General features: G+C 37.8%; 1 protein-coding gene across 3 annotated transcripts in view; it reads right to left on the bottom strand.

The window, feature by feature from the left end:
* Positions 1–14,128, bottom strand: part of foxp4 (forkhead box P4) — a 189,838-nt gene that overhangs the window by 82,154 nt on the left and 93,556 nt on the right. For all 3 annotated transcript variants that reach the window (XM_056468746.1, XM_056468745.1, XM_056468747.1), the window contains exon 4: positions 2,736–2,858. In XM_056468746.1, the coding sequence (XP_056324721.1) occupies positions 2,736–2,858 (123 nt within the window). The remainder of the gene's footprint in view (positions 1–2,735; positions 2,859–14,128) is intronic.

Here is a 14,128-nt window from a genome sequence, read left to right as displayed (position 1 = left end):
TGCGCGACGTCGTAAATTGTATGGCAAATGTAAACACATGAATCGTATAGGTGTCACAATTAGAAAAATGTGTAAACGGACTGGTGAAAAAACAGATGTAGGCAACAAATCGGAATTGGGAATCAAGACCTGACAGTGTAAACGAGGCCTAAGTGTCTTTATAGAATATGATTTTCTTAAAGAGATAGTTCACCCAAAAATAAACATTCTGTCTTCATTCATGCACCCATTACTTGTTTCAAACATTAATGAATTTCTTTCATCTGTTGAACACAAAAGAAGAGATTTCAAATGTCAGAAACCTGTAACCATTGACTTTCCATAGTATGTGTTTTCCTACTATGGAAGTTAATAGTCCTTCCCAACTGAGCCAGGTTTCTCTCAATGTTTTTTACCTTAATTTCGTCAACTGGGGAAGTTTGTTCCTCGTCAACGTCGCAATGGCTTGCTTGGTTTGGGACTTTTGGAGCTGCGCATCAATGGATTTGCTCTTCAGTGTTGGGACTTTTAGCAGTAAAATTTAAACTGAACTGAACTTAAACTCTGAAAACTGGACTGACACAGTTTCAATTTACTAGAATGACTATGTTAAGCTGCTTTGACCCAATCTACATTGTAAAAGCGCTACATAAATAAACAGGAAATGAATTGAATTAATGGCTACAGGTTTTCAGCTTTCTTCAAAATATCTTCCTTTGTGTTCGACAGCAAAAAAGAAACTCATAAAGGTTTGGAACCATCTAAGGCTGATAAAATAGTGAGTAAAACCATCCCTTTAATATAATAATCATAATTTTTTGCATAAAACAATCAATGATTTGAACCCATACAATGTTATTTGGCTATTCCCACAAATATACACATGCACCATAAGACTCATTTTGCAGTTCAGGGTCACAAATATTTGAGAGACGTGAGTGAAATAGAGCTGTTTGTTTTTTCATGTCTGTTCAGAGACCACACCTCTGGCCTCCAGGCGATATCTCAGCAAGATAACGGAGGCCGTGCAACTAATAAACAAAGAAAGAATGAAAGAAAGGAAGAGATATGGAGAAGTTTGGCTCAGCTGCTGGGTGAGAAACGCTGTCCTCGCTCTAACATAAGCGCTCTCTGACCGCCGGCGAGTCGACGTGTAGCGACACCAGCCAAAGGAGGCGTCGTCGACACTAGTATGCTAGTAAATGCCGCTTATAAATGCCAGAGCCAAGTAACATCAAAGCTGGGGAAGATATCATTCTGGGCATGCCTGTAAGGATGCAATCAAAGTTACATACAACGCGATTACATTACGCACTCTGACATCTACACTCAGGGCCTATTAACAGGGATCACACATTACATGCCACGCAAAAGCAACAGCTGGAGAATTGAAGGACAGCAGTCAGAGATTTCCATCATTTTGGCAGGGTCTCTATAAAACATGTATGGCTTGAATGGTTAGAGGTCTAGACAGGAGGCGAGAAGTTTTCTTAAGGAAGTACAGAACAAAGCCTTTGTGTTTTTAAATGTCTGAATGGACGTATCGCTTGCTTTGAATATATTTGAGAAGGTTTAGAATGTTTGTTTGTTCAGTATGTACCCCTTGGCACCAACTTGATGTATTTCATTTAATGTTAAGTTTTATTTAGAAGCCACTGATTAAGTTAAAAATAATTGCCAAATTATAATATTAAGGATCATTTTTCTTTATTAGAATGATATCAATGCTTCACAATATTACTGTTTATTGCATTTAGATCAAATAAATACAGACTTGGTAGCCTAAGAGACTTAAAAAAAAAAAATTATTATTATTATTATTTTTAATAATAATAATATTAATAATAATAATAATAATAAAAATAATAATAATAATAATCATATTATAATAATAACAACTATTATTATTATTATTATTATTATTATTATTATTATCATCATCATTATTTTTATCATCATCATTATTATTATTACATAAATACCGTAATTTTTTTTTAAAAATAATAACAACAAATTAATTTAATAATAAAATAAAATTAAGTAAATAAAATGAAATAATGATAATAAGGATGACAATAAAATCAATAATAATAATAATATCAATAATAATAATAAATATTATTATTATTATTATTATGATTATTATTCTCATTATTATTATTATTATTGATTTTATTGTCATCCTTATTATCATTATTATTATTATTACATAAATACTGTAAAAATAATATTTTAAATACTAATAATAACAATTTAATTTAATAATAAAATAAAATAAAATCCCTTGCCAACTTTTGAACCAAATGTAATCTTACAATCGCAGCTAAAGTCTCATAAAGCAACTTGTTTTTAAATGTTAATCAATATCTCACATTTACCTGTAGAAACGGTCCTTCTTAGTTTGATAATTAATAAAACTGGCATTTATTAGAGCATTTTAGGTCAACAAAGTTAATTTATTATTAAATAAAAAAGCACATCACACATGCCCCTTTATTGGAAAATGATAGAATATGGTGTAAAAAATATTACAACTGTACAGCTTTCAGAAGACATGGTCAAGTGAATGTCATTCAGTAATATTTTGTTTTGCCAATAAAACGTGCACCAATTGGCATTGAAAATGTACCTTTTGTTCGTTTAGTTTGGGTATGCCAAGTCTAAGCAGCTCAGAACTGTATAAATATTGTTTTAAGTTCTGTGTGTGGTGACTTGCAAGGCATCTGTGTATATATGTGTGTGTGTGTGAGTGTTACCTGTTGCAGCATAAGGGCTTGTTGCTGTTGGAGTAAAGCTTGAAGTTGAGGCGGAGAGAGGATCTGCTGCATCTGCTGAGGGGTGATCATTTGTGGGGTCATCATCGCCATTGATACAGGCACCTAAAAAAGAAAAAAGACCAATAAATGACAAGGGATTGATATGCAAGCTGTTAAGCAGTCCAAAATAATGCTTGACACAAGTGTTAAATATGTCCAATAAAACAAGCAGGCATAAAAGGCAGAAGCCGAATGGCAAATCGCTGTATAAAATGACACCTCTGCACTGAGATAAGCGCGTTTCCCTCACTTTAACATGATACAAAGCCATTTCTGTTTCTTTAGCATCATAAAGGAATGTTGTACTTCACTTTAATTAACTCTTTATCCTGTCATGGCAAAGAGAGTACACAAAACATCAGCTCTGTTGACACAATAGAGCTCCACACTGCTTGCATTGTAAAACCCTGGCAGTTTTTCCGAAAGAGAGAGAGAGAAAGAGAGAGAGAAAGCGTGTTGATCAAATCTTCCCTTGAGTATGTAGTCTTTATCAGCCTGAAAGTACTTCAATAAACATAATATTATGACTTGTTATCTAGAGAATCACATCTTTGGCAAAAATAACAAACAGTCTGATAAGATAGCTATCGGCAGGAAACAACTTGCAACAGTCTGGAATTGAGAGCACAATTTGCTAGACAAGAACGAGGCGTAAAGATGGAAGGCGTGATTGTTATCTTATGACAAATATGCAGAAAAGGAGAGAAATGGAAAAAGAGCTGGGATCAACAATGAGGATTTCTCTTTGCAGGTCCAGTTGAGCCATTACTTCAGATTTTTCTTAGCCCTCCCGTTTTCAATTGACCCACTAAGGAAAAGCATACGTTTTTTTTATTTATTTCACTATTCACATGAACATTTGTACTTTATGTTATTTATTTGACTCAGTTTTCTATCAGAAACCATTGCCATAATAGTTTTGCTTTCTTTATTTCTTCTTTCAAAACATTTCAACTAAACAAATGTGATTTTTTTTAAACAAAGATCATTTTGTTACTGGTGCGCCATTTAATCCTCATTCCTGTCAACTGTATTCTTTATTGAATTGCCTTTCAACCACGTCAACAAATTCATTGGTTTCTAATTATTTACAAAACTCTTATTGGGAAAACTCCACTATATTTACATCACTTAACATTCAGTAAACATGTTGAAATCTGCAATCTTGTAGTTTTATTAACTTTTGTATACCCAAAGTTATCATTCATTTGGTAGCTACTCTTTTCAGTTGTCTGCTGCTGATGCTTGGAATCATCTGCAGCAGATTTTAAAGCTCAACACTTTTATTCCACTATCACCCTTTAAAAACTCAATCCAGTTAATAGTACAAGATCACTGTGCATGTTTTAGTTTTTCTTGGTTTTATATGTTATTATCTGCATCTGTGAAATTGTTATTGCATTGTGTCCCTGCTGCTTCGTATTTGCTTTTTATGTTGGCAATTGGCCAGGTCGTCATTGTAAATGAGAACTGGTTCTCAATTGACTTACCTGGTTAAATAAAGGTTATTATTTCAAATGAATAATGCAAAAAAATATATATAATTAAAAAATTTTATAAATAATAATGAAAAAAAAAACACACAAAAACAATCAGCAAAACAAAGTAAAGCAAAAATAAAACCTAACCGGACAATAAATGCAAAACAAAAACAAACCAGCAAAACAAAACAAACAAACAAATGAAAAAAAAAATGAATAATAGTTCCAAGAAAAACAAAGTTAACAAATCAAAACACTTTCAGTTTGAAAATAATTGCAAAAAATTAATGATCTAACACTTCTAAAACAATTCACTCCAGTAACACTTTATTTTGATGATCCATTTGAGTATTAGTAGACTGTCTGCTTAATATCTGTTAATACTGTCCTTCAACAGACATTTAACTGACTATAAGAAACTTTGCAAGTACATGTCAACTAACCCCAACCCTAATCCCAACCTAACAGTCTACTTATAATCTAATGAGAATTAGTTGGCATGTAGATGCAATGTAACTTTCATTCAACAAACGAACCATCAAAATAAAGTGTGACCTTCAATCCTGTTAACATGATTTAAAACAGCAATATTCACAACAATAATATTCAAAACATCACACAAAACCAAACATTTATAATTGAAAGGCAAATGTATAGAATATAGTGACTGTATAGCCTACCGACAAACTCTCAAACTGGTCATCACCATCCTTACTTTGTGTATGTGTGTGTGTGAGAGAATGAGAGCTGGTTTGGAAAGGCCTGAAAGCAGGCCGCCTGTACATGATTACATCCTTTAATGCAGTACAACCGGCCACTCTGTGAACTTATGGGCAGCTTTTTAACGGGCCAGCAATTTCCACCAGTACAATTTGTGGCTGCTTCCTCGAATGCAGCTAGCGATCTTACACAGAAACACACACACAGCCGCTCTGTGGTGTTCCATTTATTTTCCTATTTACTGCTCAAGGGCCAGAACTGATCATCTCCCTGCAACTGCTCAATAAAAATAAAGCTATTTACAGGCAACGGCTGGCTTGAAGCTGACACGCGAGCGCAAACTGCAATCCCGCATAATACGTACATTTATCTACATTTGCCACTCAAAGGGAAGAAAAAAAGACAAGCAACGGCGTGACGACTTCCCAGTCCACTGCCAGTCCGATCTGATATTTGCATTCATTTGTTTTCATGTAGCGCCTGAGCGCTCATATTTTCAGCAGTTTATCTATTCACAGCTCGAGGGCTCGGGAGGAAGGGGGGCGAGATAAGGAGAGGAAAGACGAGGAGAGAGAGAGCTGTCAGACGCAAATTAAATCTGTAAAGGCCTGATTTGACTTTGTAAACAAGATTGGCGGTAAATACGAACACCGGCTCTCATTCCCGCCGGAAAGGGGGATGAAAGCTCAAGCTCGCATTGGTTATCGGCGACTGTCCGATACTTTATTGTAAACGTCCCTATCAGAATCAAACGAGCCATCCGTATCCTTCACTACAAGGAGGGGCGCTTCCCAGAATCCGTGACAGAGACAAAGAGGCAAAATTATGCACTCTTTGACTTATGCGCCACAAGACAGACGCATTTTATGGGCTGCCGTGCCACTCACCTTGATTAATTACAGGCGTGACGCAGGTGAGACTAGCGCTCACAGCTAAAGCTAGCAAGCATGGACACATTTCAGCTGATGATATCATGCATCTGATCCCATCGTTTGGTCGGGGGCCAGAAACCAGGCGCTCACCTTTTGATGACTTATATCAAGGGTTAAACATCAAGGGCTGTACAATTACAGCTTTGAAAATGAGTATGTGCACCCAGAGAGGAAGAAGCGTCTGAAACAAAGCCAAGGCACCAAGGCATCCGAGACCCCGCTGAAGGCCGGTGTGTTGTTTCCCTGCAGATTGGGGGGAGACAGAACGTGAGATAGGGCACAAGAGGGGGCTCGGTGTGGCGGGCGCTTGGCGTCATGCCAATTTGCCACGCGCGGCTGCTTGTCACCGAGAAAGAGCGAAATGAAAACCTGTAATTAATTGCTCTTCTGCATCCCATTCTCCTGCGGTGACAACCCATACATTCTATTTTATACACACGTTCATTGACATTTTCAAGTTGCAGGCGTAATAATTACCAGAGTTATAACACCTTCTATTGCGGCGCGACAGTGGGATTGACGAGCCGCCTGAATGCTGAGTTGTTAAGGTTTGACGCCATTAATTGCCCCTATAATCTAATATCACAAAGGCGGGCCATTACACACCGTGAGCGGAGCGTGCAATTCGACACTACGGTTTCAGAGCAGTGCAGGAAAACAAAAGCGCGCCATTAGGGACTTGACGGCCGCTAACAAAAGCGCAGCACAATGCGGAATTATATTTTCATTCGGCTTTGTCTCTCGCCATAAATGATTCCCCCCGTTCATTTGCTGCTGAATAGAGCCAGTAATAGAAGAGCCCGAAACCCCAACCATTTGAAGTCAGGCATTTATTAAATGCATTTAATTTTTTTTTACATTTTTTTCTCTCTTTAAATTAACATGCAACAGGAAAGAAAGGCGAGGGAGATATTTTGCAGAAGCAAAGCGATGAGCACCTTGCTGTGAATTATCAAGCCCGAACACTCATTTACTTTATTTTAAAAACAGAGACAAAAAAAACAACATTCTGTTCACATGTGAGGAGAGAGAATAACAAGAGCGATGCTGCGATGCATTGGTAATAAAGGGCTCATGACAGGAAGAAAACTTGGTTTATATGCGAGCCATATTGGGCAGTCAAAAATACAAGTTTTCGAATATGCAATTAATGAAAGATGTAACGATCAATTTCCTCTTTTTTAAACTAATAGCTATATTTTCTCACTCTTACACCCAGTAGGTCAAAGTTTGGCTTGGCCTCTACTGGTTAATGCTGTAACTACAGTTATGAAGGAGCAAAGACATGTTTCCTTATTGACATTTTCAGAAGTAAATAAAAAATAATAGCATAACAGTTGCAATACATACATTTAAAAAAATCCACAATTATTTAATTAGTGTATTAAAATAATTGTCCTTGTCTGTAATTAGTTCATTGGCTTGTGAATGATGATGTTGAATAATAAAAATAACAACAAATTACATCAACAAACAAATAAAATATTAATTCATATTTGCCTGTAATTAGTAAAAGATATAAGAATAAATATAAATTTAAACAAACAAACAAACAAACAAACAAACAAACAAACAAACTAACTAACTAACTAACTAACTAACTAACTAATAAATAAAGGTTCCATGAGCAAAGTTGATATGTAGACTCATTAGATAAGTGGTGCTCAAACTTTTTCATATGAAGGGTCAAAAACCAAGTATTATTGAGAGCCATGGGCTAAAGATAAATATACCAAACTATTTTACATCAGACATCCCAAGTCTTATGTCGGAAGGTCTAAGAGTCTCCCGCATATGCTCGCAAACGAATGATAATCTCCCGGAAATCGTGCATCTCCCCCCTGGTCCTCAAATACGTTGCGCACCCCTCCCCGCTTTTCAGATACATTGCGCTCGCACCCCTACACCCCCCCACCTTCTTCAAATACATTGTGCACCCCCACCCCCCTCTTTTCAGATACATTGTGCAACACAACTCCAACCACCCTTCAAATACATCACGCAATACCCCCACCCCCCAACTCCCGCAACCTCCTGCAGATCATCTATGTCCCAACCGGAAATTAATTTTCTCAAATTGGGATGTCTGTTACATTAAAGTTGCAATGGGTACTTCATTCATTCATTTTCTTTTCAGGTAAGTCCCTTTATTAATCTGGGGTCGTCACAGCGGAATGAACCATCAACTTATCCAGTATATGTTTTATGCAGCGGATGCCCTTCCAGCTGCAACCCATCTCTGGGAAACATCCATACACACTCATTCACACACACACACGGACAATTTAGCCTACCCAATTCACCTGTACCGCATGTCTTTGGACTGTGGGGGAAACCGGAGCACCCGGAGGAAACCCACGCGAATGCAGGGAGAACATGCAAACTCCACACAGAAACGCCAACTGACCCAGCCGAGACTCGAACCAGTGACCTTCTTGCTGTGAGGCGACAGCACTACCTACTCTTAACCATCCCCATCATTCTCCCATTCTTCTCAGATGGGATGGTGGGCCAAATCAAAGGTTACCATGGGCCAACTTTGGCCCGCGGGCCCTAGTTTGGGCATCTCTGAGTTAGATAAACAGCAGAGCTAACATACACCAACAAAACCAAATAACATCAGTGCTTACACTCAACAACCTGCATGTCTTTAAGAAGATCCTCAATCAGCTCAAGTCTAATCTCCTTTGAGCATCTCTTGTGGTCACTTTCAACATATCCTACTTACCACCTTCAATCAGGTGGGCAGCAAAACAACCACGCAATCATAGTAAACAAAGCCCCTCCACACAAGCAAAAAGCTCTTTTGGCACTCACTCACTCGTAGCTTTGAGTTTCTAAGTGGCGCCATAATATGTGGTGTGCATTTGATGGCCATCCCCTAAAACCATCTCCACAAGCTTCTGAGACTGTCTGCTAATGAGCCGGCTTCAGTGGCACCTCTGGAGCCTCCCACCACCATTAAGATTCACCAGCGCTGTCCGCACGCACCACGAACAGCTACCCACTACTGACAGGGGTCAGCTTCAATACAGAGACAGAGGGAGCAGCGGGGGAGACGGCCGTTCGCAGGGAGCCGAGCAGTAATTAGAGGGGCTATTTGAAGAGCGAGTTTAACTGATTAACAAAGAGAAGAGATGGGAAATGAGGGAGCGAGAGCCGAGAGAGGGAAGCCGAGCAGCAAGAAGAGCGATGCGTCCCAGAGGGTCATAAAGGAAGTAGTAAGGACAGCGAATGCATTCCAATGAGCCTTAATCGGGCTTTTCCTTTTTTTTAACGGCCTTGATAAATTACAATCAGGCTTATCAACCACCTTCTGCATAGATGCAAGGACGATGATGTGAACGTTTCGTGACCCTACAGACCAGTGTCCTATATTGAGCATGTTTACACACATAACAATATGCTGATAATATGCAATATGCACAAAAAACCTGCTTACTGAAATGACCTATTGTTATGGTTTACATGCAAAACAATAAGATGGCAACACAAGTAAACCCCATTATAAGACTTTATGACCCTGGACCAAAAATCAGTCACAACTGTCAATTTGTAGACTTAGAGGTAAAAGCTCACTGCTATGATTGGCTCACAGATTTGCATATTAGCATGGCTAAATGGCCAGTTAAGTAGAAGTAGGTTTCAATCTTCTGAGAAGGTGGAGCTTATTTACCTTATTACATCAAATTAGAACATTAGAACATTGTAAATTCTGTGACTTTTGATAGACCTTTTGTTTGTTAACTCACTTCAATTTGTTAACAATAGTTAATTTAACTAAAATCATCGAATGGTAACAACAATTAATTATGGGTGACGTTGGTTTCTTATTTAAACCTAATAATGCATTAAAAGTAAAAGTTGCAATCGTTCATTAATGGAGTTAACTAATAACTAATACAATTTTGTTGTTAAAAGTTGTATTTAGTTTCAAATTAACTTAATAGTTAAGTTAATTTGAAACAAAATACAACTTTTAACAACAAAATTACCATTTTTCACAGTTGATTTCAATGCATTAACTTTGATTGTAAAGTGTTGCATACTTTCTCATCCTTTTGCTATCGAATTTATTTAAATTTTATTTACTCTGAAATCTGTATGTCCAATAACATATAAAAGTATTTTTTTTTTGGTTTTGGCCAGCAGCTAGCTCTCTGCATGGTCTCGCGCATGGTCGCCCACTGAAGCCAAGCAGAGCTGTGCCCGGTCAGTACCTGGATGGGAGATCACATGGGAAAGCTAGGTTGCTTTTGGAAGTGGTGTTAGTAAGACCAGTAGGGGGCACTCAATCTGCGGTTTGTGTGAGCCCTAACGCCCCAGTATACTGATGGGGACTCTATACTGCTCAGTGAGCGTCAGCTTTCGTATGAGACGTTAAACCAAGATCCTGACTCTCTGTGGTCGTTAAAAATCCCAGGATGTCCTTCGAAAAAGGAGTAGGGGTCCTGGCCAAATATGCTCAATGGCCTCTGTCCATCATGGCCTCCTAACCATCCCCATAACATAATTGGCTTCATCACTCTGTCTCCTCTCTACCAATAAGCTGGTGTGTGTTGAGCAGTCTGGTGCTATATGGCTGCCATTAGGTCATCCAGGTGGATGCTGCACACTGGTGGTGGATGAGGAGTGTCCAGAAAAGCGCTATATAAATGTAAGGAATTATTATTATTACTATTATTTCTGTTGGATTACTTTTTTGCAGCTTAGGTGAATATCATGATAATAATGTAGTTCATGAAAATTGGATTATATCAAGGAAATTTGATACTGGCAGAAACCTATTAATAAATCAGTTTATCCCCCGGCAGTAATGTCAAAACATAATAATTTTATTTATTATTTCATTTATGTCAATATTTGATATATTATCAGCATTTTTTTCTGATATTATGCAGCATTTTGATTGTACCACTTGTATTCAAACTGTATGAACAGTTTATGCTTGACCCATTCATGACCTTACACCGTGCAAAGGAAAATGGGTTAACAAGTTCACATGACCACAAGCGTTGTCAGTTTATTGAGCATAATCTGGTTAAGAACGTTAATGTAAACACACCCACAGTATGGTTTATGTGGGGTCTGGTCTGGAGCAAGTGTATAATACAAAATGCTCCTCAGCACAATATACTATCAGTCTGCCAAATGAGTCTGTTTCATTAAACTGAAACCATCCGCACTTAAAAGCATTTTGCAGGCGATTTTTCCCCCCAAGAGATGTGTTCACCTGTGCTCCTGGATTCAATCTGATTCCATTAGCGTGGATATATGGAGCGTCTCAATGCATTCAGTGAGAAGTTGTAGCCGTTACTGCTGTAATGAAGTGGCCACAAATTATTTGCAGCTTTAAAATAGATTTGGGAGTAGCGGTGCATCTTGTAAGTGAATCAACGTGTATTGCACCTTAAATAAACTAAACACACTAGGGTTTGAGGAATGATTCTCAAGATTAAAAAACTTTCAACATTAAACTATGCATTATTTTAACACTAGAGAAAAATAGACAGACTAGACAGATGTAAAAAAGATATTGAATACATTTGAAATTATTTGTATGACAATGATTTATAAGGCAATGTTGCCATGATTTCAATTCCATATTAAGTAAAAAAAAAACAATATGGAGATTTTATCTGTCTATTTTTGAAATATAAAAGTCAATTCAAGAAATTGGATAACATTCTAAATTAATTTAAACATTGTAATATGTTTTGGAAATGGCATAAATTTAACCACATTAATATAGTAAAAAAAATTTATATAATATACATGCATTATTTTAACTTATAATAAGGACAATACTATTAGATGAAATTACTGGCATTTATTATACAGACAGACAGACAGACAGACAGACAGACAGATAGACAGATAGACAGATAGACAGATAGACAGATAGACAGATAGATAGATAGATAGATAGATAGATAGATAGATAGATGCACACCAAACCTATGCTTCAAGACATACAGCCATGTAAGTCTACGTGAATCAGATCGAATATTATAATAAGGATGAAAGAAATAAGGGTGAAACTCGCTTTTACCTTCTTACCTATATGCAACTTGACCCTAACCCTAATGCTAACACACGTTAACGCTAAACCCTAACCCTAAATCTCAAACCCTAACCCTTATACTAAATACACCTAGACCCTAAACCCTAACACTACATAACCCTAAACCCTAATAACCCAAGACTCTAAACCCTAACACTAAATAACCCTAGACACTAAACCTTAACACTAAATTCTAACACCAAATAAACCTAAACCCCAACACTGAATAACCCTAGACTCTAAACCCTAAACCCTCACACTAAATAACCCTAGACAATAAACCCTAAACACCAACACCAAATAACCCTAAACCCAATATAACCCTCATACGCACCCCATGTAGGGTGAATTTCTGCTAAGGCTTGACATTTCTAAGCAGGATTGAACACTAGGTAGAACGATGGAACGATGGAACGACAGACAGACAGACAGACAGACAGACAGACAGACAGACAGACAGACAGACAGACAGACAGACAGACAGACAGACAGACAGACAGACAGACAGACAGACAGACAGATAGATAGATAGATAGATAGATAGATAGATAGATAGATAGATAGATAGATAGATAGATAGATAGATAGATAGATGTAGTAGGCTGCACTCTTTTACTTCATCGCCTCTTGTCTCTATTAGCATTTTCAGGAAGTTTAAAAATAGGAAACCCAGGGAGCAGGTACAAAGGTATAGAGGAGATCTTCATTTTGGGAAAGGTCAACCTCCCAGTAATGAGCCGTACACTAAATTATGGTATTTAAATAAATGGATGATGATGAATGCATCCCCATTCTCTGGAGGATTCTTTGCCATTCCATATTACAGGGTAATTATCACATGTAGTGCTGTGGTGCATACAGACACACACACACACACACACACACACACAGGAGCAAAAGAAAAAATGGGCGAAAGAGCTTCAAGTGAAAGCATATAAAAACATGTTACTAAACTTTGGACAGACGTGGCAAATCAGCTCCATAAAGCAGTAATTGGGACTGGCTGAGTTCTTGAAAGGCTTTTTATAGCTGGAGAGGAATAATATACTCGTCCATATAAAGAACGGGGGGGAAAATCTGATAAACGGCCCTTAAAGTTGAAGAATTTAGAGAAGAGCACAAAGGTCTAGTGCTTTAAAGACTGCGAGGGAACTCGCCTCAGACTTGGGAGTATGAATTATGACAAAGTGACGCTCATTTGGAAAGGTGGCCAAAGAATCACTCTGACTATGTAAAGAGAGAGGAATTCTGGTGATACAAAACTAAAATCCTGGATAACACGCATACACACACACATACACAGGAGGCGTTTATTCTTCTAGAAAGCTGAGATGGGGTGTCATATAACGGCTAAGAAACACAATTGTCCCTCTGTGGTGAGGAAGAAAACAAGAGGATGAATTAAGTTGTAAAGCCCTGGTAAACCACGGTATATTTAAAGGGACAGTTCCTAAAAGTGTTTTATCATAGAAAAGAGCTCCGAATGTACATGAAAAGGAGTATGTGAGTATATATGTACATTCAATAAGTTTATCTAATGTACATTTATTAATTCATTCATTTTTTTATTATTGTATTTGGTTAGAAGCTACTTTTCTGTTTTCTTATGTATAAAAGCAAAGGCATACATTTTCCTTCTGTATTTTTCTAAACGTGATTCTGATAAAGGTTGTGAAATTCAGTGCTCAGACAATAGGTGGCGCTACACAACATGATGAATGTCAACATTTAATGTGCGAGCATGTGTAATGGAGGAAGATGGAAGCATATAAAGTTATAATGAATACATAAACACCACAGTCAGTCAATCTCAAATATCCGTCTGCAATCTCACCGGCAGTCCGCTGGGGATCCTGGAGTGGGAGGGATAATTGAAAAAATGACAAGGAGACAACTAGAGGAGACATCACACGCGGGCATCCATGCACACGCGGGACAACATTCTAGCGCTGTTTACCCCCGTCAAAAAGAATTACTCACCTCACGGGTGGAGGGGCTGGTAGACTGCCTAACCGCAACCCACAACTCACACTCTCTAACTCTCCCTCTCTCTCCTGCACTGGAGTACCTGCAGTCTGTGCTGATGGCCATTATGATCAGTTTATTCACGGGTGCGTTCGTGAGTCTACTGCCTGC

This window comes from Danio aesculapii, chromosome 11, assembly GCF_903798145.1.
Source record: "Danio aesculapii chromosome 11, fDanAes4.1, whole genome shotgun sequence".
In the NCBI taxonomy this organism is placed as follows: domain Eukaryota; kingdom Metazoa; phylum Chordata; class Actinopteri; order Cypriniformes; family Danionidae; genus Danio; species Danio aesculapii.
This window is presented reverse-complemented; position numbering and strand designations above follow the sequence as displayed.